Source organism: Candida dubliniensis, chromosome R, assembly GCF_000026945.1.
Source record: "Candida dubliniensis CD36 chromosome R, complete sequence".
Lineage (NCBI taxonomy): Eukaryota > Fungi > Ascomycota > Pichiomycetes > Serinales > Debaryomycetaceae > Candida > Candida dubliniensis.
The window spans coordinates 1,671,653-1,698,035 of NC_012867.1; the positions used below are offsets into that span (position 1 = coordinate 1,671,653).

Below are 26,383 nucleotides of genomic sequence, written 5' to 3' on the forward strand. Positions count from 1 at the left end.
AGGGGGAAAGGTAATAATGACAATACAGATATAAATATCAGCCAATAATTCCTTAGTCAATTGTAATTTTCAAACTTATCAATCAAATACTAAATACTAAATACTACACACTACACACAACCTAGATATGCCTACTAATCATTCTAAAACTGACGTATTAATCATTGGTGCTGGTCCAGCAGGATTAATGTGTGCTACATGGTTATCAAGATGTGGTATTCCATTTAGAATCATTGATAAACGATCCAATGAAATTTTCACTGGTCAAGCTGATGGATTACAATGTCGATCATTAGAAATTTTCCAATCATTTTCCGAACTGAGTTTTGATTTTGCTACATTAAATCAAAGTTGGAAAATGGCTAATCATATGATTGAAATGTGTTTTTGGTCACCTAATGGTAATGGACAATTAGAAAGAAATTCTCGAGTTGCTGATACAATCCCTGGAATTTCAAGATTTACTCAATCAGTGATTCATCAAGGAAATATTGAAAAATGGTTTGTTGATTCTATTGATTATTTCTCTAATGGACAAGTCAAAATTGAAAGACCATTGTTGCCAATTTCAATAAATGTTAATGAAAAGGGTACAAAAGATGATCAATATCCTGTTGAAGTGAAAGTTGTCAAGTTATCTTCAGAAGAATCTAAACCAGAACAGTTTGGTAGTGAAAAAGTTGCTAATGGACTCTATCGTCAATTCGATGGTGATCAAGATAAATCCTATAAAGAAAAATCTACAACCACAAAAGAAGATGAAGAAGAAGAAGAAGAAGAAGATTGTGAAATCATTCATACAAAATATGTTGTTGGTTGTGATGGAGCTCATAGTTGGGTTAGAAAACAATTAGATATTGATATGGAAGGTGAACAAACTGATTTTGTTTGGGGGGTTTTAGATATGGTCCCTATTACTAATTTCCCTGACATTAGAAATCGTTGTGCTATTCATCTGAAAGATTCGGGTTCTGTCATGGTTATCCCCCGTGAAAATGATTTAGTCCGATTCTATATTCAATTGAAAGAAGTAGAAAGAGATCCAGCTACTAAAACTGATAATAAACAATTCAATGGTAATGTTGATGATACGAAAGCTAAAACAAAAGGTAGAATTGATCGTTCAAAAATCACTCCCGAATTAATTCTTAAACAAGCTCAAAAAATTTTCGAACCTTATACTCTTGAAATGACTGATTTGAGTTGGTATACTGGTTATCAAATTGGACAAAGAGTTAGTCCTCAATTTTCAAAATTTAATAATCGAGTATTTATTGCTGGTGATGCATGTCATACCCATTCCCCTAAAGCAGGTCAAGGAATGAACGTTTCCATGCAAGATACATATAATCTTGGATTCAAATTAGCTTTGGTATGTAAAGGATTGGCTAAACCAGAAATATTATCTACTTATGAACTGGAAAGATTGAAAGTTGCTCGTGATTTGATTGCCTTTGATCATAAATTATCTCGATTGTTTAGTGGTAAACCAATGATCCCTAATTCTGATATATTAGATGGTGTTGATATGGATGAATTTCATCAGGTATATCTTGAAGGGAATAAATTTGCTTCAGGTACTATTGTTGATTATCAAAACTCATTATTGATTAATAAACTGGGTGATGGTGGTGACACTAATGATGATGATGATGATGATGACGATAATGATTGTTTGATAATGAATAAATTGGCAACCAAAATTCCTATTGGTCGAAGATTATATAGTGTCAAAATGATTAGTCAAGCTGATGGTAAACCAATTCATATTGCTGATCGCCTTTCATCTGATGGTAGATTTAGAGTATTAGTTTTCCCTGGAGATATCAAATATAATCCTGAACAATTGCAAACATTACATTCATTCCAAGATTTATTAGATGAATCAAATTTTTTCCTTAAAAAATTCACTCCAATCAATGCTTTCCAAGATTCAGTTATTGATATTATTACCATTCATAATAATAATCGTCATGATGTTGAAATTTTTGATTTCCCTGATTTCACTCATCCATTAGATTATAAACATCGTTGTGATTATTGGAAATTATATTCTGGGAAAGGGGAAACTTATCATGAAGGTACATTCAATATGTATGAAGATTATGGTATTGATGGTAAACGTGGAGTAATTCTTGTTATTCGACCAGATTCTCATGTGGCCAAAGTGGTTCCATTTTCAATTGATGGATTAAAACAAGTTGATGAATATTTCAATAAATTTATGATTAGTCAAACTAATAATGTTTTACCATCTAAACCAATTGATTATGATGATTCCAAAAGATTTATTCAACCAAGATTGGCTGTATGAAAAAAAAGAGAGATTTGGATATTCACCAAGACTCTATATGTTGTTTGTCATTTTTTATGTAGTTTATGTTATAGTATGGATATATCAATTTAAATGAATATATATATGCAAATGGTCATAATTTATGTTGTTGTTGTTGTTGTTGTTGTTGTTGTTGATTGTTAGACCATTTGCTTCCTTATAATAGGTTGATTCATTTGCAGTCTGTTTGAACTTTGTTGTAAGATTTGATACAACCTTTCTCCATATAAATCACAAACAATATCCATACTATTAAAATACCCATAAAATTTATATATATATATATGTATATATATGTATATATATATAGGCATGAATACATAGTATATGTGTATATAATATCTCTCAACTTTAGCAAAAAGCAAAACAAAACAAAACAAAACAAAGTTAAACTAAATAAACACTAATAATCATCATCATCTTATGAATCAAAAGCAGAAATAAAATCTTTTTAAAAATAAAAATTAAAACACAAGCCATAAAATATCAATCAAACTAAAATTCAACATAATAAACCAAATATCAATGATAAACAATCAACCGTAAATCAACTGAGAATCCAATAAAAAAAATAATGGCCATAATTATACTAACGTTGTTTTCTAGAGAAACAGCAACAATATCACCTCTATCATCACTTGTTTATTTAAAGAAATATTGGTAGTGGTGGTGGTGATAACAGTAATAACAAATAGCCAATATGGGTACAACAGTAATTTACTTTCTTCCCAAGGCTGCATTTAATGAATTCAATGCTAATGAAGAATTACGTCGATAAACAATAACGTGATCATCTTCAACATGATCTTGGAAAAAATTATCAAAACTATTATTACTACTAGGGTTACTATTATTACTATCATCATTCAAATTGAAACTAGATCCAGTGGTAGTTATATCTAATCCTGGAGGAATGAAATTGAAATTACTCAATTTACGTTCTTGATGAGGAGGGAAATTCTTTAATGGTTGTGAACAATTACAACTATTAGGAGAATAACCATATTGAACATGACGTTCAAATATACTTTCAGCTGATGAATTGGCTCTCATTAATGGTGGTGGTGATGATGCTGAGAAAGTTGATGATGGTGATGATGGGGAAGTAGCAATATTGCTGTTATGGTTATTGTTGTTGTTGTTGCTGTTGTTGATCTTATTAGTTACTGCCATTATTGTTACTAGATGTTATGAAAATACAAATAATATACAAGTTGGTTTATATAATACCTTTAATAGATGTAGGACAAGATAGAATTAGTTGATCGGTTGATTGTAAGTTGGGTAGGAGAAGCAAATCAAATAAAAAACAACTAAAACTGAATTGAAATGGATACAATTTTGAATATAAATGAAATGTAGTAAGTGAGTGAATAAATTAGTGAATGAATTGGAAGTAAGGAATTTGTTGTTGTTGTTGTTTCTTTTCTTAAACAAAAATGTAATTGAGAATAATCTAAAACAAGACGGGGAAAAAAAAATGAAACAAGGAAATACAAAAGGTAGGAGGAGAAGGGAAATCAAGAGAAAGGGAAATGAATAAAGGAATGGTAAAAAAATTTGCAAATGAAAGTTATAAAAAAAAGGAAAAATGTGTGGAAGAGAAAACAGTGTATATATATATGTGTGTTGGTATTGATAATGAAACTGGTGACTACAGTTTAAACAGGTAGAACAAAGACTGAAAAAAAAAAAAAATACAAAGCCCAATCCACTACTAACAAACATGAGAATAGAATAGAAAAAAAAAAATCAGTGACCCTTTTTCAATCAATTCTTTTTGCACCCCCCCCCCATTTCTAGGGAGAGAAAAATGTCTCCATTTTGTCGTTTATCTTTTTTTGTTACTGTGATCCGCCTCAAATTTATCAATCTCGACCTTTATCACATTACTGTTGTTCTGAATGCTACCAACTCATGTATTCATTGCTTTTCTTTACTTTTTGTTGGCTGTTTGATTCACATTTCTTACTGTATTGGTACCAGTAAGGAAAGTAGCAGTCTCTATTCTCCTATAACAACTCGAGTATCTTTGTCCGAGGTTAAGCTTCAAGTCAGTAAACTAACTTTACGGTTGTTGTAAAGTAAAAGAATATGAATCTATTAAGGTTGATATGATTGGTTGTGTGTGCAAAATAGAAAAAAAAAAAAAAACCTCTATACTTGAACTAAGATCATAACGCACGGCATTAAAATTCGAAAGAAAGAAACAAAACCATCTCCACAACCAATCTAAATCATAAGAATCTATTCTAGCCTAAGTGGAGTTCTGAAGAACTAATATTTTATAACATTTTTCTTGTTAAACTTTCTTGGTTAGGTCAATAACGGAGAATCCACTTTTCTTTTTTGATTAACAACGGATTAAGTTACCTAATGGAAGGGAGAGAAAGGAGATTGATTAATTATTGCAAAAAGGAACGAAAAACGACATGAAATTCGATTTAGTGTCAAGTCTACTCATATTATCACCATCCCCTTGGTAATCTATATTTTATTCCTTTTATTATTCAACCGATGAAAAGTAACGGAAACGGCTTGACGGAAAAAAAAAGATTGGCGAAATGAGTTGGCTGGGCTGGCTGGTTCCTGTTGTTGATTGGCGAATGCAATTGTTTTGCCTTAGTTTCAGTTCCTGCTGCTCTGTTCTTTGTGTTACTGTTACTATTTGTTCTACGTATGATATCCGGTGAAGAAATTAGTGAATACTAATAAACTAGGGCGTGGACATGCATAGATGGAGGAAAAAGTATACACATATTACATCATAGGTATTCCAATCATAGATGGGTGGAACTCATGCATAGAAACCACAACCTCGAAGGGAATTAGTTAGTAATAATTACCTTTTTGGTCGAGAAAGAGAAATTGAGGTGGGTGGAAGTATTGGAGAGGATACTTTAAGCTAATTCAGAGTGCCAACTTACTCCAACTTCCTTTAATCAATTGTTCCTCCTTACTTTAATAATTTGTTTCTCATGTACAACCAGTTGAAGTTGAAATTTCACCCCTTTTTCATTCTTCTCTTCTCTTCTTCCCTTACATAAATTATATACAATCAATCCAATCTAAAAATCTCTTCTTCGTCAATGTACACTACCGTCTCACAAGTTTCACAATCTATGCGGGATTTTAATTTATTTATTTTTTTTTACACCCCCTTTTTGTTGACGACATTTTTTTTGATATCATCCATCCATCATCATCACCACCACCACCACCAACTCTTCGTCGTCGTTATCAATTGTTTTTCTTTTTTTTCCATTTTTTGCATTTTCCGTTTGTTTTTTTTTTCTTCTCTATTTCCACTCTTACCTTTCCTCTGATAATACCAAGTTTTTTTGAACGACTAACAGTTGCTGTCAATTATATTATCCATTCAATATATAACAAGATAAGGTTTAGTTTCTCTCTTTTGTAATTTGATTCAAGAAACAATGTCACTAGAAAATACGACATTGAGAGATTCTGTACCCCGAAAAACAAAGAATTTAGTCTTGGTGCTACCAGTTGTTTTTTTTTTTTTTGTTGGGTGTAGAGATAAGAGAATGGGGAAGAAGCAATACCATATCTTGGTCATCGTTATCTTTTCGTTTTTAATAAAAACCATCAATAGATAACTAAAAAAGAGTAAGCATGACCTAAAGTTATTCATATTATTAGTTTTATTGTGCTTAAATTTGATTATTCTACAAACGGGATGAAAAAGAACTAATGACTAGAGCAACAGAAACAGGCAATTTGTTGAGTTTTGTTTTGTAAGAAGGTGTTTTGGCATTCAATGCATTTTGTAGTATACGATGTGTATTATCATTATCAGGGTATATTATTTAGTTAGGGAGATGTTTCTATGTAGATCTATTAAATTTGTTTTGTGGCATGGGTGTGTATGAGTTTTTCACAGATACTTATACTTCATACCCTTGGCAATAACCCAAGCACCAGTAATATCAATATTAATCAAACAATTCAAAAACAATCAAAAGTATGGGCATTTTAGAAAGTGGGTGTTAAATACCGATAATCTGGTCTCTGCACAAGAATTGTAGGACTATGGTGGTGGTAGTAGTGGTGGCGAAAACAATTAAGCAGTCGCTGCTCCTCCTCTCCCCATCCCCCCCTGCAACGAAAAAAAAAAAATAAACAAACCTAAAAGAGGAAAGAAGGTGTGAAATCATGATGCTATCTATTTTGGCGGTGAATTGACAGAAAATTGCCAATGGCGATAACATGCATATTTGAGCATAAGAATTCTGCATGTTGTACTCCTTTTGTTTACATTTTTTTGTTTACATTTTGCTTACCTCCAAAATATCTTTCATCCCTTGCTCTGTCCTTTTTCTTCTTCATGATGATAAATGCCAGGCTGGCGTGACCTCAATTATTTTCCTCTCACCACCACTTTTTTCTCCTTCTTCTTTCACCATTCGTTCATCAATCCATCAGTTTCCATCATAAATCAATCAAATAGTTACTGCTACTGGGATTACAGATACTTTAAGTCGTGATATGTATGATTAATACCCTTGTTTTTAAAAAACTGTGCTTACTAACTAACTAATATAGATGAGTTATTGATTTTTGTTTGACCAGTAGGTGTCAAACTTTTGGAATTGCAATTTGGTGAGTTATAATAATTCAAAAATGGTGTACTTCTATTTGACAATTTCTGTCGGATGTTATTGCTCAAATTGCTTGATGCTAAAGTGGGTTTTTATTTTGAGGATTGAATAGCGAGTGGCATGTTCATTATCCATGAAATCTTATTATTAGGGCTGTTGAGTGGATCATTTAACTTGATTTGACAGGGGCTTAGGGCTATTAATTTGCATTTACTTGAAGTTATGGTATGATCTAAACTAGTTTTCCACTTCAACAATTACAGATAGATAAATTGTTAGTGTGATGTACATTTTCCAGCCAATTTGGATTTATGATTCAATATCAAGGGCACAAACGAGTTTTTATAAAGTATATACTTGTTTATAGAGGTTTTGTATTCAATGAGATGAATTTAAGTTAATGATTTGATCATAATTAATGTGTCATATCACATAAAGTAGCCTAAGGTTTCTCACGGTCACAAGAACGCTGCTGTGGAATACGAGGAATACCACTGCAACCGTGGTGATTCCTATACTCAAACAAGTTTAAACCATCAACAAAATCAAAGTGAAGCTGCGAATGAAAACAATATCAACAATGTATTTGCTGTGAAAAAAAGAAACAGAAAAGAATCCATAAAAATAAACTGTCCAGCAAAAATCATAGTTCAGCAGAAACATAAAGGGGAACAGTGGTTTGCTGATTGGATTTATCACCATAACCATGATTTTTCAAATAGCTACTACCATAATAGTCGGCTAAGCAAAAAATTGGTTAATTCAATGTTGGATCCAATTTACAGAAGTTGCCAAAATGTGGCTCTGAAATTAAAACAAATTGTAGTTTTTGAAGACAAGCAGCGACCAAAGGCCACTCATGACCTGATAATAAAAGACTTGCAGCATATTTTATTCAATCCAGAAAATACTGAAAATGATATCCAAAGTTTTCTTAATAAATATGCATCTTTTGAAAGATTTATAACCTATTTTAATTGAGCTGCTCACTTCACTGCCACCTCCACGTCACAATACAACAGCTTCAGAAAGTCACAATACAACAGCTTTAGCAATTCACAATACAGCAGCCTCAACAAGTCAGAATATGCTGAATATATCAAGAATAAGTGCAGATAACTTTGAGAAACTCGATGATATGGAGAACGGTCTCCCCCAACTATCCGAATTAATTGCTGATATTAAAAGACGAAAGCTATACGAAAAAAGCCAGTTCAATGATATTTATATAAGGTACCTTGTACTTAAGAAAGATTTGAAACATTTATCTTCTGGCAAGAGAAACTTATCATATACTAACAAGTCAGAAAAACGAAGGAGATTAAATGAATGAATTGTTCTTATTATTTTATATAAAGTTTGATTTTATATATAGTTGTTTGTTTTATTGAGTATAAATTATTAAGACTTGAAGTGAGAAGCCGAAGAGATGGGGCCGAGTTTAATTCTCTAGTGCGAGGAGGTAATACCACTTCGACCTAGAGTTGTCGACCTAGACAAAGGTTTCAAGGGATAAAGAATCCAAAAAAGGAAATTTAGGGGAGGATAATTGCATATTTTTCTATTTATAGTAATAGAAATACTAATTTCGAACCGGCTCCATACATATTTTGCTGTAGAAAAGATGACTCTTTATTGAATTTTCTTCCTAAACCAGTAACTGAGAATCTGAAAATCACACGAGAAATATGCATGCAGTAATTAAAAAAAAAAGAAATTCCTGTCAATTCACCGCCAAAATAGATAGCATCTGAAATCATAACAAACAACAATAATATGAAGAGATGTGTGCGTGCAAGAAAAACAAAAAAAATTATTAGTAATAAAATATAAACAACCAAGAACCTACTATCACAACCAATCACCACAACAACAGCAACAACAACTAGGAGTGGCATTTGCATACAGCATTTTTTATTTTTGTTTTATTATCTGGCTTACCTATTGCTAGACTTGCTTGTTTTTATATATTGGTATTAGTTGTTGAAATTGCCTATGTGCCCCTACTGATTGGAATCGAGTGATCTCATTTTTGCATCAACAATGGCGTTATCAGAAGAATCGATACCAAAATTGTATCCTAACTCAAACCGATTATCTAGTGGTAATATTAGAGACTCCACGACGATACAAGCCTCGTCCACTCCTCCTCCTCCTGATATATCAACTAGTACCCCAATTGAAACTCCTTGGTATCATAAAAGATCAACTGGATCAGAAACTGATGAAGATGATGATGACAATAAAGATAGCGATGATGATGATGACGATGATTATTATCAAGACGACGGCGAAACAATACAAAAGACACCATCCCCAAATAAACTGAAAGGTTACAGATTTACCAATCAATTTGATTTTGCATCGACTCCATTGAATCTGAATTGTACTCTTTCATTTTCATCTCCTATGAATAAGCTCAATCAACTAAATTTGGAATCTGAACTCGATATTGAAGGGTTTGAAGAAAAACATCTAAAAGAGCAACAAGATGAAGAAGATGACGATGAATATTCATTAGGGAATAAAACAATAACTGCACCTGAATCTGAATCTGATTTTGATCAATATGAGGAGATTGATATTAAGTTTGAACCAAAATATATAAGTTCACGAAGGAAACGAGTGCATCTGGAATCTCCCGATATGATGGTTTTAACTCCAAACATCAACTACAAGAATAACATTAATGAGAAAAATGATTTCAATGATATGTCCATTTGTAACACCACCACAACAACAACAACAAATACATCGACCATTAGTGCATCAGCTTTTAAATTTAGTTTTTCCAATACTAGCGATTCAACACCTTGTCCCCGACAACCTAAACGGAAGAGATTGAAATTTAAACATGAACTGACAAAAAATATATTGGATTTGAATTATGCAAAAAAATCTATACTATCACAACCACTGTCATTCCCATTATATAATGATGGAGATGAATTGTCTAATGAAAGATATTGTAATGATGATGAGAATAATAGCGGTATCAGTAGTGGTAGTACAGACAATAAGAGTATCACCAGTAAACTAGAGTCAACGCCGATTTCACAGTCAACACCAGCATCACTGAGGGCTTCATCACCACCACCACCACCACAACCACAACCACAACCACCAAAACAACAATCTTCAGGTCAAGAATATGGTGATACAATCAATGGGTACAAATTTGTCAAACCTAAGAGCCCAACAAACAATACTAAATTCCCTCAATTCAAATACGAAACACCTTTAAATAATAATCGTTACCATCAATTGTGTCAGGATTATAATAGCAACAATTATCAAATAATGAATGAATTACCTGTGACAGCAGCTGGGTTGATGCCTCATGCAGACGAAGACGATGATGATATCCATATTGGTGATCGTCGAATAGGTGATCCTTATTTAAATATACTGAGAGGAAACGACGATAATGACAACAGCATCAACAACAACAATAACGCTAATGATCATGGAAGTATTATTAATACTCAACTACGAGAAATGTATTTCACGGAAAATAGATTACCATTACCGACACCTTATTTTTATGAATTGAAATCATTATCAGTTGACCAAATATTGCCATTAATAAATTATGATAATCTATTGAAATTTTATGAGACAATTTTAGATGAAAATGAAAATGAAACTTTATTTGATTTATTAAAACAAGAACGAATTCGATGGCATCCTGATAAATGGATAGGTAAATTGAATCAAAAGGAAATGAACGTGGATGTTGATTATGAACTTACTATAAAAATAGTTGATACAATTAGTCAAACGATAAACTCAATAATTGAATCGTTATAAACTACTATTTGAATGTTGGGAATAAGTTTGTGGAAATATACGAATTTCTTTTTTTTTTTTTTTTTTTGAAGTTTATTAAAATAAAAATACAAATTACAAATTACACAATGAAAAGACTAAAACGGTAAAAAGATCTATGCTATTTACTTGCTTGGTTAGTCTTTTGGAGTATTTACTTTTTCTTCTTCTTCTACTTCTTCACCACCTTCCTCCACATCACTTTCACTAGCTATATCTATTTCGATATCTTCTTCATTATCTCTAGGAGTCAGTATTTCTTCTTTTTCCAAATCCACCACTGCATCACCATTAAGGCCTTCTTCTTCGTCCTCGTCATAATCTTCTTCCTCATCTTCTTCATCATCTTCTTCCTCCTCCTCCTCTTCTTCCTCTTCTTCTTCGTCTTCTTGTTGTTCAGGAGGATATTCATCAGCTCCATCATCATTATCCCAAATAATATTAAATCGAGTAACTCTTGGTTTTTCTGCTAAAATATTTCTTACAACATGATCAATAGCCACTTTTGCCGGAGGGTTTTCTCTTAATTCTTCAGTATCATATTCATTATTAACATAATATCCAACTCGAACAAATTCTTTATCATTATAAGAACAACTTAATATTATTACCGTGACACTAACTAATTCACTAGCAGGAATCAATTCCGGACTTGGAGCATCAGCTTTAAATAAAAATGAATTAATTCCCACAGGGACAGGGCCAACTAATATACTATCTAATTCTTGATCATGATCTAATGAATCCGATGATCCAACATAAGTTAATTTCCATTCTAAATCTTCTTTTAATGGTTCTAAACATTCAAAAGTGATTTGAAATTCATATGGATCAGTGAATTTTGCTGGGTTGTTTAATACTTCAATTCCTGTTAATGATACTATGGACATGGTTGGTTATATAAAATTATTCCTTGTAGATGGAGTTAATGAGTCTATAAAGATATCCTGGTGATGGGATATATATATATATATGTATATCTCTGTGTGTGTGTAAGTTGTGAAGAAGTGGTAAATTGTTTTATTTTTTTTTTTTAAACTGTGTTTTTTTTTTTTTTTTCGCTGTTTGGTGTGTGTGACATCTTTCTTGGGTTGGTATAGTTTTAGGAGAATTTAAACGCGTCTCAATTACTTCCCTACTAAATAATATTGTTGTTGTTTTGTCGCGTTTTGTTAAGAGTATCAATACTCATTGCTTTCTTTCTTTATCTAGTAGGTAGGTGGTGATTAGACCTTCTAACTATAGTCAAACATTACATTGTATATTATCAAATGGTTGAACAGAACTTGTACTTATTTTTTCCTGTTTAATGATAGTGTTTTGCCAATGTCTAGAGTTTGACATCTCTAAAATATATCTCTGTCAACAAACTAATCTTGAAAGTACCTTCAAAAATAATACATCATTTTTGTAGAGCAATACATATATATTGCTATTCTCAGTTTACAATGAATATGATTAGATGAATACAGGGGAAATCAAGTTTGAAGTAAAAATTGATTCATTATTTTTGCGAAACATAGAATAAATTCATGCAATGGTTCGATATTAACAAATAATGTGTTTGAATTATTCGCTATAAGTCAAAAAAGAAGGGAAGCTTACCTACGTTACAGAAAAGAATAACATCAATTGTTTCTATTACTGTTTCTTGTGAGATATATTTTAGAAATTGTTGGTTTTTATAATGGCCATGTTTTTGTTTAATTATTACTGATTTAGGAAGTCTACCGAAAAGTACAATTGCAAACTTTTGCAACCAATATGGGTGACTTTCACGATTATCACACATTTAGGTACTTATAACAAGATTTATATATATATATATATAAACTTCTTTTGGCGTCTAATCTTTTTTTTTTTGAACCTTTTCACCACTTTTCTTCTTTTTTACATTCAACTTGTGAAAATCCATTTCATTTATTGGAGGGAACCAGGAATCTCATAGTTTGCTGGAGCATCAGTATATGGAAAAGAAACAAATCATTGATATAAAAGCTTAATTACTAGATTAAAAATTACTAAAAACAAATGCATAATAAGGTTGTCATACCATAGCTAATACAGTAGATCCTGAAATTGATATTACTATCACCTTGTCATAAATCCTCATCAATAAGGAACTTGTTAATGAAATTAAAACTGACTATGCAATCACATATGAAGCTGTCCAATCAATATTAAATATAAAAGTTACACGCTGAAGCTGCTATAATAATTGAAACATGTCCTTATATTACTGAAGTATTGTCTAATAATTTATTAAAAATGTTATATCTTTGAAATGTCAAATGAAAGAGAATAGAAAAAGATAAGAACCAATTATTAAGTTGTTGCTGTATCAAATTGGTCTTCAAAAGCTGATTATAAAACCTTGTTTGCTAGCTTAAAAGATATTGATATATATTATCTATAGGATACGATATTCAGGGGGATAGGTGATACGATGTTATGAATGGTGCTATTGGGAGGAAGGAGTAGGTCCGAGGAAGACGTAGTTTGTGATCCACGGATTCGAAACTCTTCTCATAGTGCAGCGCATCTCTCATAAACAGGGCGTTAGGTACAAAGTGGGGGCACGAGAGCCACTGCTGGGACGGTTTGATCCTATCCTGGAGAACGGTTGTGCCGGTTGCCAACACTTGTACCATCTCTAGCGCCAACAAAGGGCTAGTGCCAGAGCCAGGGCCAGAGCCAGCTCGCTGAACCCCAAGCTCAAGGGAAATGAACAACCCCAGAGCAGGGTCGTAGTGCCAGTACAATGGCAATCCTGGTAGTTAGTCTAGACCAACAGCCAGCTATAAACTCAATGGTCTTTGGCTAGTGGACAAATTAGTTTCTGTGTCTAGTCTGATTGCTGGGCTGGCATTACAACCAATTAAAAGACCAGAGAATGGAGTAGCAGAATTGCTTATCGAATCTGTTTGGATACCCCAAAGCAAAGTCAGCACAGTATGTGGTATGTATAGGAGAAACTTAGTATATTCCATATACAGTGTGGTTTACACCAAGTCACCATTAAAAGAGTATTTGAAGATAGACGGGTAACAATAATTGCAGAATATCGGTAGAATTATTTACATGCCCAGTGACACATTGTTGATGGTGGAGAAAAAAAGAAGGAGAAAGGAAAAAAACGAATGTGGGCACCAACCACAACATAAACATTTTCTTGATTATTAATGTTTCGTTTATTGGCAAGACGCAGTTATAGTATACAATGGCGATTCAAGGATGTTTGTCCATCACCCAAATATGATACAGGCTGCACATATTGTCAACCAGAATTACCATCGAACCTAGCCATTGATTTTGATAAGAATTTGAACAAAACAGGTGCAATACCGACCAAACATGTAATGGTATTGACCAATCCGATTAACCAGATTTCAGAATTACCTTCCAAAACTGAGCTTATTCCCAACAGTATACCGAGTGACATAATAAAGTATCGAACAATGTTTCAAACTGATGAGCAACGAGTTACCATTTCAGTGATCCATCTTAATGATAATCGTCACCAACAGATATTAGATCAATATAATATAAAACAAGGCTCTTCACAACAGTTGGTGTTTTTGTATCCATATATGAAAATTATTACATTTGATCTAAGTGTATTGGATCAATTTGTGAAAAAATATTTGTATTCCAAACCTGCAGCCCCAGTTTATAACCCATTTGTTCAAGCCCAATCCTCGGCGTCAAGTGATGGTTTATTCGATTCTATAGTTGTGGATGAATCAAATTTCACTGAGTTTGAGTTGGATAAAGACTTATTGGTGATATGTGGACATGGCAAACGAGATTTACGATGTGGAATCATGGCTCCACAGTTGGAATCAGAATTCAATCAGGTACTTGCTCGTCATAATTTACAAGGAACGATATATACGGGGCAAATTTCTCATGTTGGTGGCCACGCTTATGCTGGGAACGTATTGTACTATCCCAAAGATTGTCAGACATCAAAAGATTTCATATGGTACGGACGGGTTTTCCCAAAAGATGTCCAAGGCATTGTTGAGCTGACAATAGTAAATAAAGAAATCATTAAAGACTTATTTCGTGGAGATATAGAAGCATATTAGAATTTGACTACGTTTTCCGTTTTCTTCTCGGTTTACATGGAGCAACTTGAGCCTGGTGCTAAGCAAATCGCGAGAGCTATTTTTATAGATATTGTGGTATATACCCCTTCAACGTTTTTCAATCAAAAACATAGATAATTTTTAAAGTAATAAACATAAATCGAATCATTTCTATCTGACCCGGAGATCTTTTAACAAAAAAAATAAAAACGAGAGTATCTTGTAAAGCTTCAAAGGTTGTGAACAAATCTTCCAAAGCCACTCTTGAAATAGCAAAAAAAATGCAAGAACCGGGAATCGAACCCGGGGCCCAACGATGGCAACGTTGGATTTTACCACTAAACCATTCTTGCTGATTTGATGACTTCCTAATTTGGAATGTTTGTCATAACGTATAGGTAAAGCCATGGTTCAACACATAATTGTGAGTTGCAATGGTTTTTGGATCGTTTGCTAAAGGAATATAAAAACAGAATCAAGGCGGAATGTCTTTTTTTAAAAAACCTCTTCTAGAATTATATAACAACTATATGGTTAGACCATGATTGGTTTTCCAATATAATTAGAAAGAAGATCAGCGTACGCATCAGCAGTCATCTGTCAAACACAGGGAAGTTTCATGCAGACCAATGTATAATGACTGGTTTTCCATGTAGCATTGGCATACTTGCTTATTTGTACAACCAGCTTGTTTTATATCAGGATTCGATTGATTGGCGATTTTTTGCCGAAACAAGATTTGCAACAAATCAAAATGCATACCCATATGCGTTCACTTGCTTCACTTTGACATCGAATTTATTACCATTTTCACCTGTTTCGCATTAAGAAGCACCAAGGGGGGGAAACAAACTGCAAAAAAATGGAAGAGCTGGCAGATGACAGAAAAGATGCAATTCCTAATTGTTAGCTCTTATCTTCTCTGAGCACGCTTTCTTGATTTATTGACTGCTGAGCAACTACTACTTTAGTTTTTCATTGTTGACTTTTTAGACTTAAAAATCATCTGATATGGATTGATATTAGTTCAAACCCCATTCCTTCAAAAAAAAAAAAAAAAAAAAACAAATAAATCAACTGAGGAAATTAGACTAGTAATCATCCTACAATCACAAACAGAACATGAAAATTCCATTTGACAATCTCACCAAACAAATAATGGTGATAGCAGAGATTCTTTTTTGTACTTTGAAATTATAAATCCGGTTAGAGTCTGGCCACCTCAATCATTTATATGGAATTATCGATATTTGAAAATTCTTTAGACAACACAAGGACTAAAAAAAAAAAAAAAGGACAATTGGCCAAACAAACCATGCCACAAACACAACCATGTTTAAGTTGTTGTGCCGCAAGCGTCATTTGTAGTAACAATAGCTGGAACACACTTTTGATTTTTAAATCTACTAATGCTATTATTTCTATGCTTGAGAATTATGTCACCGCCAATGCATAACTCGACAAAACGCTAAAATGTTTTAGTGTTGTTTGAGTTTTAGTACCAGTCTGTTTCAGAGTTGAGCTTTGTTGCACGCTCTTGGATCTAGAGCCAGAAAATGGCAGTAACAATAACAATAACAAAACAAGTTAAATATTATAAAAATAGTAAAACATAGATAGAGTATATTCAATGATAAACAACTGGAGAGGCAGTTTTTCGTGTTCACTTGAGTGTGGGGTGTGTGTGTGTGTGTGTGTGTATGAGTATGTGCATATGCACCTGTGAAATTGTTTCAAAACCAAAACCTGCCCATTAATAGAAACTTAGAGATAATAAAAAAACTTGAGTACTTAGATTTCAGTTTGATTCTACAAGCTCGTTGCGTGAGACAAAAGGTTTAGCTGGTTTGTGACGAGAGGTTCAAAATCCAAGATGGTTGCTCTTTTTACTTACCCAGATTATATGGGGATTTCCGGGTTTCTAAAGACAAATATGATTAAGTTTGTGTTGTAGCGGGGGCAGTTGCAATAGTACTGGAGTACATGCACAGAGAAAACACATCACAGGATGTTTTCGAAGAGAAAAAGAGCATAGAACTTTTCAAGCATGATGTAGAATCTTTGAATTTATATGGGACAAAATACAATCGTCAATAATTTTTGAATTTACGATTCTTGCAAGTAGCGCAACTACTCTTGTAGAAATGTATACACACGATGAAAGATCATTGATAGCTATGTAACTAGCCTCTGGGAATATCTGCAGAACATACCACTACCTAATGTCTTCAAAGTATCAGCACATCAAAGTCCATTTGTTTCCAAACCTTTGTCTCTTGTGTTTTTAGATTCGCTTTTATTTATAATTCATCATTGTGTATCCATAATACATCCATGAATGAAACAATGGTGCTGGAACGGCACAACAGAAAAAGGCTAGAACCAATAAATACATCTATTGTCATAGTAACACCAAAAACACTGAATAGTGAGTAACAATAAAAAAAACAATAGCTAAATCAAATCTTGATTATCGAATCAACTAACAAATGAATGAATGGGAAATAGTAAATGTGAAAATCACTACTTTATCCCTTGCATTTACACTAGCCAAAACAACAACAACAACAACAACAACATTAAAATATACAATAGAATTGTAAAAATTTAGTTCTTACGTTAATCAGAATCTGGCAATACTTTATATGCATGCACATTTACAGATTTAGTTATTTATACACAACAAACATGTGGTCCGGCAATTATCGACACCTAGAGATATGCAAATGACAGAGACACGATCATTTACAGACTGACGTGTATAGGTACGATAAGGTGATGTTTATCTAGCATACACTGTGTTTAGGAGACCTTGCTGATGACGTAGCTGTTGTTATTGATAGCCACATTGAAAAAAATTGAGCCTCCATTGGAGATAACAAACACAAAAGTGTGTTCTTCTAATTATATTATACCTTAAGTTTGAAGTTTAGTTCTAGCCTTCAACGTGATATTGTCCGGCACAATTTACAAGCCAAACAAAAACTAGCCAGGAAGGTTTATCCCAACTAAGCAAAAAACAAACTGTTACTCCTACTACTACGAACATTGTCATTGTTGTTATTAGGGACGAGTGAAGGGGGAAGCGATTGTTAACGCAAAGAGGATAAAACAACAATGAAACTTTCAAAGAAAAAAAAAAAGTGGCCTGATTTTTTTTTTAAAAAAAACTAATGTTGTGTAATTAAAGATCTGCATAAAGGTATTTTAGCAAATATGAATAAAGGCGTGGGCACAAATAGAACAGCAATTAACACAGGATAGATTTGTGTAAGTTTAGTTTTAGTTTCTAAAAAATGTTAAAAGTATAAGTTGCAGTGTATGTAGAATCTAAAAAAAAAAAATAGCAACAGTAGTTATATTCTTGTGCATCTTATATTTGTTGGGCAACAACAAGAACAGCACTACTTGATTGTGTCTGGTTGACTAGAATCACATAGCAAAGTCTTTACTTCAAAAATCAGAAGAGTTTCAATAAGGAGTAAAAGCTGAGGATTAATTTTGTGGACCCGTACATTTAAACCCACATTAAATGCTACGCGATGAAGAATAAAGATTAGAGGGTGCGTGCGTGTGACTGTGAACAAAGGAGATTAGAACATGCAGAATACAGGGGGGACAAAAACAATTAGCAACGAAAAAAAAAAAAAAAAAAAAAAACTGGGATGAGGCAAAGGGAAATATGCCACACCTCAATTATTACACAATAACATATATTATTCTTTCGTGCTCATCTTCCTTTCTTTAAGCAGAATTCGATTTTTCTTTCTTTCTATTCAATTTAGGGGGAACTTCTGTAGATGAGATTGTCACAATCAAATTGTTTGATTTCGATTGTGCTTCTCTAAAAATAGCAAAATGTCAAATAACGAACAGAAAGTTAAAGATATACTTTCCATTTAACAAAGTTACATGTCATGTAGCACTACTACTACTGCTACTAGCTATATGCAATGCATCAACGCAAAAGTGTTGTTATTTTCTTTTGCTTCGCTTGCCTCGCCTGACAAACCTAGTTAAAGGCGGGTGCAGCTTTTATGGTTTAAACTTCTCTCGATTGAAAACCAAAAGCTTAAAAAATTAAGCAACTCAAGAGGAACCCTGCACTGGAGATGCATAGATATTTTAACCTCAACAAAATAGACAGGAATGAGGATTGTAGACTAGTTATTTTCCAAAGTTCCGACACCCCTATCGGTTGTTGTTGCTGATGTAGCAGCTGCTGTTGTTATTGACAATTTCAAGATCATACGAGAATTGGACTAATTCTCTTTTAGCATGCTTCTTGGCATCTATTATTTTCTTTGAATTGTCGTCGTCGTTGATAGGTTCTACAACAAGCTTAAAATAGTTACTTGTTTGGAAGTTTATAATTTAGTTGAGTTTATCTTTAGAGGGTTGTGAGCCAATTAGTCATGCTAAGCCAATCCAATTCACAACAAAATTAAAAAGAAGTAGTGGCACTAAATATGTTTTATGTAATGTTCATTGTGTCGCATTTATGCGATTACGGCAAATTTGCCAAAAAGCAACAGTCTTTTTGTTCTACTTTCCATTTCTCAGTGAACGAGGCAAGAGAAGCCAATTACAAATGCCAGCAGGCGCCCAAATAGAAGAAAAAGAACCTAACAACAACAACATTCTATGTAAGGTTTGTTAAACCTGCTTGGTTTTTTTTTTTGGGCACCGCCTTCTTGGATAAAACTTATGTGTATATGAATTGTAGTAGTAGTTTAGGTATTTGCAATTTACAAATTTATTTGGTTATGGTAGGGGCTATAGTTTCTGTAACCAGATACTATTTTTTTTTTTTTTTCATCTTTTCATTGGTATATTTTTAGGTTAAAATTGACGATCCATAGATAAATGGAGAAAGTTAAATTGGCGATTACGTAATTATTCATAGATTGTCTAAGAAGCAGCAGCAAAGGCACGACGCAAAGCATACATTATTGTCTTGAGTTTATCTCTGCCTGCCTGCCTGCTTGTTTTATTTTTGTTCTTTATTTTTTTGTTGCAACGAGGATGGTCCAACAAGATTCAAAAAAAAAGGAAAAAAGGGAATTTCTTACAATATGGGAATACTAGTTTTGGGTGTAATGTTGTTTTGAATTATGAAATTACTACTGGCACACAAGAAGGGACGTAAATGTTGCATTTAGAGAAGACATACAAGAATGTGACAACTAAAGTTAGACGTTAATATCAGTAGAATTGGTAGAAGAAGCAAGGGGACCAAGAAGAAAGCTTGAACAAAAAAAAAAAAACGATCTGCACGAAACTTAACCTAAAATATTCAAGTGGCATACCTTTTCTGTCTGTCTACTGGTTCAACACCACCTAGCAACCCAAGAATTCGACTTTCTGCCTAGATTTCGTAACATCGGGAGGGAAAAAAAAAAGAAACTACCACCAACAACAACTACACGTACGAGAAGTCATAGTATGAAGAAGGTTTGAATACCCTAGGCTATGGTCGTGGTTCTGAACTAGAGCCAAATGGTTTGTGTAATCCAATAAACCAAATTTAGACGCCAAAGTGAAAGAAAATATTAGTTACATTACATTCTGTTCTGGCTCAAACTCCATACCAAAGCAAAGCAATCACACCTAAACTACAGAGAAAAAGAAAAGCTAAAAAAAGAAACAAAAGTGGAAACTAAATTCCACCAATAGATTGTCTAATTAATTAGAGAATGTAAGCTCTTTTTTTTTAGTAGTCTTATCTGCACACCAAGAGTTTTGTAGAAGTTTAGTTGTACATACATGCCTCATCAAAAATTCCACAAATCTACAATCAAAAAATGTTCTAAAATGGTAATAACACCAATCAAGAGAAATTGTAATTTACTCCAACTTTCAACCCGTTCTGCAGGAAATTACACACAGGTGATTATGTAACCAACTGAACAATAGAAACAAGTTTGTTCGTCCACAAAGTTATAACAGTCACAAAAAAAAAAATAAGGTTCTTCTTCTTCTCCTCCTCCTCCCATCAACTTGACGAACAAAAACAAAAAAAAAACAACCCATCTTACTCCCATCCTGTTCACCATTTGAGTATGTTAATGAACATATATGTATTTTAACTTTTTAGCTTAATGTGAAACTGATATCTCTAAAAAGAAACAACTTTATTCACTTATCTGAGTAACCAATAATTCCAAACCAAAGCAAGATGCTTCGTATATAGCACTAGAAACACAGACACGTACAAGAACAATTGTGATTGTATGTCGTGTGTCGGTGCATTCTTTTAATTGTGTAATAGATATCCTTAACCCACTCATTTGTCTACTTTGTTACCGGTGCCGAGTAATTATTTCCGTGTGTGTGTGTGTATGTATTGTACTATTTCTGCCGAATATTTTTTCCGTTTCTTCTACAGCCATGGCAGCGCGCGCCTCGATATTATTTTCATCTCCCTAAGCCAAAAGTATGTACACACACACACTTTCGTTCTTTTATTTCTGCAAAGGCATAATAAAAGAAAAGCTTGACAGAAAGGGGAGCAAAAGGGGTCAGGCGATATGTCTAATCCAAATCACATTCTGGCTGTAATGATGTCTCGTTTAATTTATTGAGAGCTGGATGGTGGGAGAAAAAGTGAGAGCCATTTTGCAACAATAAACACAAATTATCTTTAAAATCTCCCATTTCCATTTTCCGGGTATTATTCGCTACCCGGTTTCATAGAAGGCTCTCCAAGGTACTCCCAAAACCGAAAGGAAAAGAGAGAACAAACAGACAGTACGTTAACAATTGCCACCATGTCAAATAATAATTATCGTCACCCTCAAACCTATTGTCTGTCTTGGTGCCGAACAAAAAGAAAAATAGAAATAATAATACATAACTTGCACATTCTAATATAAAACAATTTGTAACACTTCTTTTTTAGGAAACGACATGAGTTCTTGTGTTAGAATACTCTCTTCTCCTCCTTTCTCTAACAACACTTTATTCTAATGTTCTTGGTGTCGCTTTGTCTTTCATATTTTCTTTTACCATCTCTCTAATTCATTCCCCTTTTTATTTTTCAGGTAGTGAGAGCAAGAAAAGAGTGAAGGAATAGTATAAGCAGTGCAAATGTGAGTGTGGTGACTCTTCTTTTTGCAGTGGCATGTTGGCACTTTCATTCCAGTCCTCATGTGCAAGAAATTATTAATGCATCTAATCAAGATGCAACTGCAGCCGAACTGGTATCATTGCTACAGACGTTACAGAAATGAGTGAATAAATGGTTGTTCTATATGTGGTAATTTTATTCTACAACAGCGATGTGTCAAGTAAAAGACTATGAATCAAAGAAAGAAATGACAAAAGAGGGGGGTGGAATAGGGGGAAGAAGGGGGTAGAAACAAGCAATAACCCTGGCCCTTGTGGTGAATGTGGATGAGTGTGTGTGTATAGTTTATTGTTGAATTGGTGAATCAAAATTACCCAAAAAGCGTGTGTGTGTGTGCGTGAGTGCGTTACTCACAATCAAGCAGCTGAACTCTTTGCATTGTCATTTTGTGTGTTTGCTGTTGTTATTGACAACTTATCAAACAACAACAATGGTGGCTACAAAAATTGAAACAGCAAGTTTTTGAAATTTAGTGCTATACAGCTAATTAATTAATTAAGATTGGGTTTGATTAGTATTTTTTTTTTGGCCAAGAATTTACATTGCATTGTCCATTGTGCATTCTTTCTATTTGCTATTTTATTCCCAGTTTGTTGTTGTTGTCGACACCAACAATAACTAATTTTACAAGTTTATATGCATATATGCATACTAGCTAAAACAATGGCACAATAACAACAATGGTAACAAAGGGAGGAGGTTTTTGTAATATGCATTTCGTGATAAAATGGCTTATTATGCATTCAGAGTCATACATATAAACCATACATATACATATATTACACCATGCAATCAAGACTAATTATATAAACCACTAAAGCAGAATTCATCAAGTGAGAAGTAGCAGAAGGATTTCATTGTTGTTGGAATCTCTTTTAAGCAAAAACCCAAAAAATATCACTAAACACAAAATCGGTTTTGCCTTTTTTCCTTCTTTTTTGATCAAAATCTTGTATCTTCTTATACCCTTTTCTTTATTTACATAATATTATTAATATTATTAAGTGGAACTTACTAAATACGTTTCCATTCATATACTAACCTTTGAGTTATTCCGCCTAAAAAAAAAATAATTTTCATATTACCAACAGGTATTCTTTTTTTTTTTTTTTTAGTTTGGTGGGAGCAAAATTAAGAAAATCAGAAATATAAATAACATCCAAAAGGATCCAAACCTTTGCAAGGAAAAAAAAAATTACTTTTATTTGAAAAAGAATTCATTTTACAATTTTGAATATCTATCATTTATCAATTAGACTCGATTGGTATTAATAACAATAGATTTGAATATAATACAAAAAAAAAAAAGAATAGGAATTGATTTTTCACAAATATTATTCTTTCATCCTTTAAAGTCTTTCCGAGTTTTTTCAGTTTATTTAACTATCCAATTATCCCAACTTTAATTCATCCCTTATACGTATTTCCTTTCTTTTTTTTACTCAAAAGTTTGAAAGAAATTAGATTTGCTAGAAGAGATTTCAAGTCGTTCCTTAGTTATCGTTTCAACCAATTTCCCTACCCACCTAACTCGTATTGTATATCACCAAACATATATCAAACGATTCACCCAGGGTTATTTCAAGTCTCTCATTCACCCCTTGCTTCAAATAATCAAGTTTAAATAGTAATTGCTACCAAACAGACAGAGTCGAAAGGTTAGCAGAGAACAAAAAAGAAAAAAAAACCTACTATTATTTACTGTACTAACCCTAACACCAACTTTAATATTTTAGCTTATTGCTTTTACTTGGTAGGGAAAATTTTTAACTTTAAGTTTGCATACTGGAAGCTATAAATCTATTAAAGTGTATTACATCCAGCCCATCCTGCTTAAACTAACAATTTGAAGAGGTAAGCAAACAAACGACCGAATTACATATATATATATATATAAAAAAAAAAGAGAAAACAGAATACTAAAGCAATAGAATTTTATTTTTTTTGTTTTTGTTTTTGTTTTTTTTTTTTGGTTTAATCCCTTTGTGTCCCTTGCATACTTTTACATTAGAAACATACATACATTGGCATTCAGACTCATTACACTCACACAGTTTACGATTTTGTTGTGAAGATAGACCCATTTATTGAATATTCTTCATAACGTCCATTTAATCTTATATTTCAAGAGTTAATTGAATAACCACTTGGTCCAAGAATTCATACTAAGGCGGGTTTTACTATTTTATTTAGCCTTTTTTGCCTCCCACAATACTTGCTCAGGTCACGTTATTTACATATTTCTTTTTTTTTCTTTTTGTCTTACTTGCTGAAAAAAAAAAAAGGAAAATAAACAATACAAACAACACCAACCTTTAACTCATCATCCAATTATCCTATATAAGATTTGTTCTATTAGACTACCCAGAATATAACCCACATTAATGTCAACGTATTCTATACCCTATTACAATCAAATGAACGGAAATAATTACAACGGTATGCCCCAGCAGACAACTGCAGCTAACCAACAAGCTTTTTCTCAGCAACAACCGACAGCAACAGGTAATACTAGCCAACAGCAACAACAACAATCAGCAGCCGTGGCCGCCGCTGCTGCTGCTCAACAACCTTACAACTACATGTTTTATCAGCAACAAGGACAACCGGGTCAACAGACAACAGGACAGCAACAATATGATTATAGTGCATACAATAGATACCTGTACCCTGCCGCAACATCTCAGCCAAATTACTATCAGCAAACAATCCCTAATCAATTGTCACAACCACAACCACAGCATTACAATGGATCAAACCGTAATTACACAAGCGCTCCTAGCGGGGCCCCTATACCTTCAAATTCCACCAGCGGGCCTTCACAACAGCCACCACTACCAGGTCAGCAGGCAGTACCCATTCCACCACATGTATCGACAATGCAACAACCAACTCCTGTTCAGGATACATTGAACACCTCGAATACTTCCACTGTGGGGCAATTCCAACCACCGGGAATCAGGCCACGAGTGACAACTACGATGTGGGAAGATGAAAAGACCTTGTGTTATCAAGTCGATGCCAATAATGTGTCAGTTGTCAGAAGAGCAGATAATAATATGATCAATGGGACCAAATTGCTCAATGTGGCCCAAATGACACGTGGTAGAAGAGACGGGATTTTGAAATCGGAAAAAGTAAGACACGTTGTGAAAATTGGATCGATGCATTTGAAAGGAGTCTGGATTCCATTTGAAAGAGCGTTGGTCATGGCTCAACGTGAAGGCATTGTGGATATGTTATATCCTTTGTTTGTCAGAGATATTAAACGAGTCATCCAAACAGGAGTCACTCCTAATGCTGCTGCTGCCGCCGCCGCTGCAACAGCCGCCGCTGCTTCTACCTCGGCTCCTCCCCCACCACCTGCTGGTACTGCTACTGCTGGTACTCCCAAAATCACTGGTGGAAATAGGAACAGTATTTCTGCTACCAATGGTGGTAGTAGTGCGTCTGGTGCTTCTGGTGCGGGTTCCACCACTAGTCCTGTAAATACCAAAGCTGCTACTACTGGTACACCTCAAGGTAATTATTATCAAGCTTACAATCAGCAGCAGCAGCAGTATCCTCAACAGTATGGTCAATACAATGCTCCTGGTAAGAATCAGAATACACCTGGATCACAACAAGGCTCTGCAACTTCAACCAACGATCTGTACTTACAGCAAGCTCAAGCTCAACAGCAACAAGTATACGGCTATCAACTGAATTTTTATCCGAATGCTGCCCCTGCTGGCGGTAATTACTATTCGAATTATTACCAACAGCAGCAACCAAACTATGCATCATCATATCCATATCAACAACAGCTGCTGCAACAAAAACAACAGCCTAATCAACAACAACAATCAGATCAACAGCAAACAGTTGCATCTTCTACACCCAGTGGTGGTACAGGAACTAGATCGGTCCATCAATCACCTCAAGTTCAAGGGTCGGTTCACCCCTCACCCCAACAACACCAAACTAATCAATCTGCTCTACAATCTACTACCACTCACGCTAAGGAAGAAAAGCAGTAAGCATCAGCCTTGTTCTCGTCCACTGGTGTTTTAGAGGTATAGCATATATTTAATTAAAAAATAAGGGAAAGCTTCCTCCATCAGAAATAAGACAAAAGAAATAGTATATATCATAACCCTCTCTTCTTTTCCCCTCCCCTCCCCTCCCCCCAATCCATTGACATAAACGATTTAGTACTATCTGTGACAAATTTAAATTTTGATTTATTATTATTTTCAGTTCTATCATAGAAATCAACATAAACATAAACGTTATTTTTTGTTTTTATTTTTTGCATAATATCTATCTATATGTATATATATATGTGTGTGTAATTCATTGTCTTTTCCTTTTCCTTTTCTTTTTTGTTTTCTCAAGT

General features: G+C 33.7%; 7 protein-coding genes and 1 non-coding gene across 8 annotated transcripts, besides 1 other annotated feature; 4 read left to right on the plus strand and 4 right to left on the minus strand. All coding sequences in view use genetic code 12, as the record gives it.

The window, feature by feature from the left end:
* Positions 1-127: 127 nt before the first annotated feature.
* On the plus strand, positions 128-2,314 carry CD36_33480 (phenol hydroxylase, putative; the record flags this gene model as incomplete). The annotated part of the gene is made up of 1 exon (XM_002422243.1): positions 128-2,314. One exon carries the CDS (start codon positions 128-130, stop codon positions 2,312-2,314), a length of 2,187 nt encoding a protein of 728 aa, XP_002422288.1.
* Positions 2,315-3,052: 738 nt separating this feature from the next.
* CD36_33490 (conserved hypothetical protein) lies at positions 3,053-3,508 on the minus strand (the record flags this gene model as incomplete). The annotated part of the gene is made up of 1 exon (XM_002422244.1): positions 3,053-3,508. The coding sequence occupies one exon, from the start codon at positions 3,506-3,508 to the stop codon at positions 3,053-3,055; it is 456 nt and encodes a 151-aa protein (XP_002422289.1).
* Positions 3,509-3,592: 84 nt separating this feature from the next.
* CD36_33500 (conserved hypothetical protein) lies at positions 3,593-4,063 on the minus strand (the record flags this gene model as incomplete). The annotated part of the gene is made up of 1 exon (XM_002422245.1): positions 3,593-4,063. The coding sequence occupies one exon, from the start codon at positions 4,061-4,063 to the stop codon at positions 3,593-3,595; it is 471 nt and encodes a 156-aa protein (XP_002422290.1).
* Positions 4,064-6,513: 2,450 nt separating this feature from the next.
* Positions 6,514-8,708: a mobile genetic element.
* Positions 8,709-9,000: 292 nt separating this feature from the next.
* CD36_33530 (conserved hypothetical protein) lies at positions 9,001-10,767 on the plus strand (the record flags this gene model as incomplete). The annotated part of the gene is made up of 1 exon (XM_002422246.1): positions 9,001-10,767. The coding sequence occupies one exon, from the start codon at positions 9,001-9,003 to the stop codon at positions 10,765-10,767; it is 1,767 nt and encodes a 588-aa protein (XP_002422291.1).
* A 155-nt stretch (positions 10,768-10,922) lies between these two features.
* On the minus strand, positions 10,923-11,675 carry CD36_33540 (anti-silencing protein, putative; the record flags this gene model as incomplete). The annotated part of the gene is made up of 1 exon (XM_002422247.1): positions 10,923-11,675. The coding sequence occupies one exon, from the start codon at positions 11,673-11,675 to the stop codon at positions 10,923-10,925; it is 753 nt and encodes a 250-aa protein (XP_002422292.1).
* Positions 11,676-13,967: 2,292 nt separating this feature from the next.
* Positions 13,968-14,876, plus strand: CD36_33550 (conserved hypothetical protein; the record flags this gene model as incomplete). The annotated part of the gene is made up of 1 exon (XM_002422248.1): positions 13,968-14,876. The coding sequence occupies one exon, from the start codon at positions 13,968-13,970 to the stop codon at positions 14,874-14,876; it is 909 nt and encodes a 302-aa protein (XP_002422293.1).
* Positions 14,877-15,158: 282 nt separating this feature from the next.
* tRNA-Gly (GCC) lies at positions 15,159-15,229 on the minus strand. The gene has a single exon. It is a non-coding gene; the product is annotated as a tRNA-Gly (tRNA).
* Positions 15,230-24,389: 9,160 nt separating this feature from the next.
* Positions 24,390-26,024, plus strand: EFG1 (enhanced filamentous growth protein, putative; the record flags this gene model as incomplete). The annotated part of the gene is made up of 1 exon (XM_002422249.1): positions 24,390-26,024. The coding sequence occupies one exon, from the start codon at positions 24,390-24,392 to the stop codon at positions 26,022-26,024; it is 1,635 nt and encodes a 544-aa protein (XP_002422294.1).
* Positions 26,025-26,383: the final 359 nt, after the last annotated feature.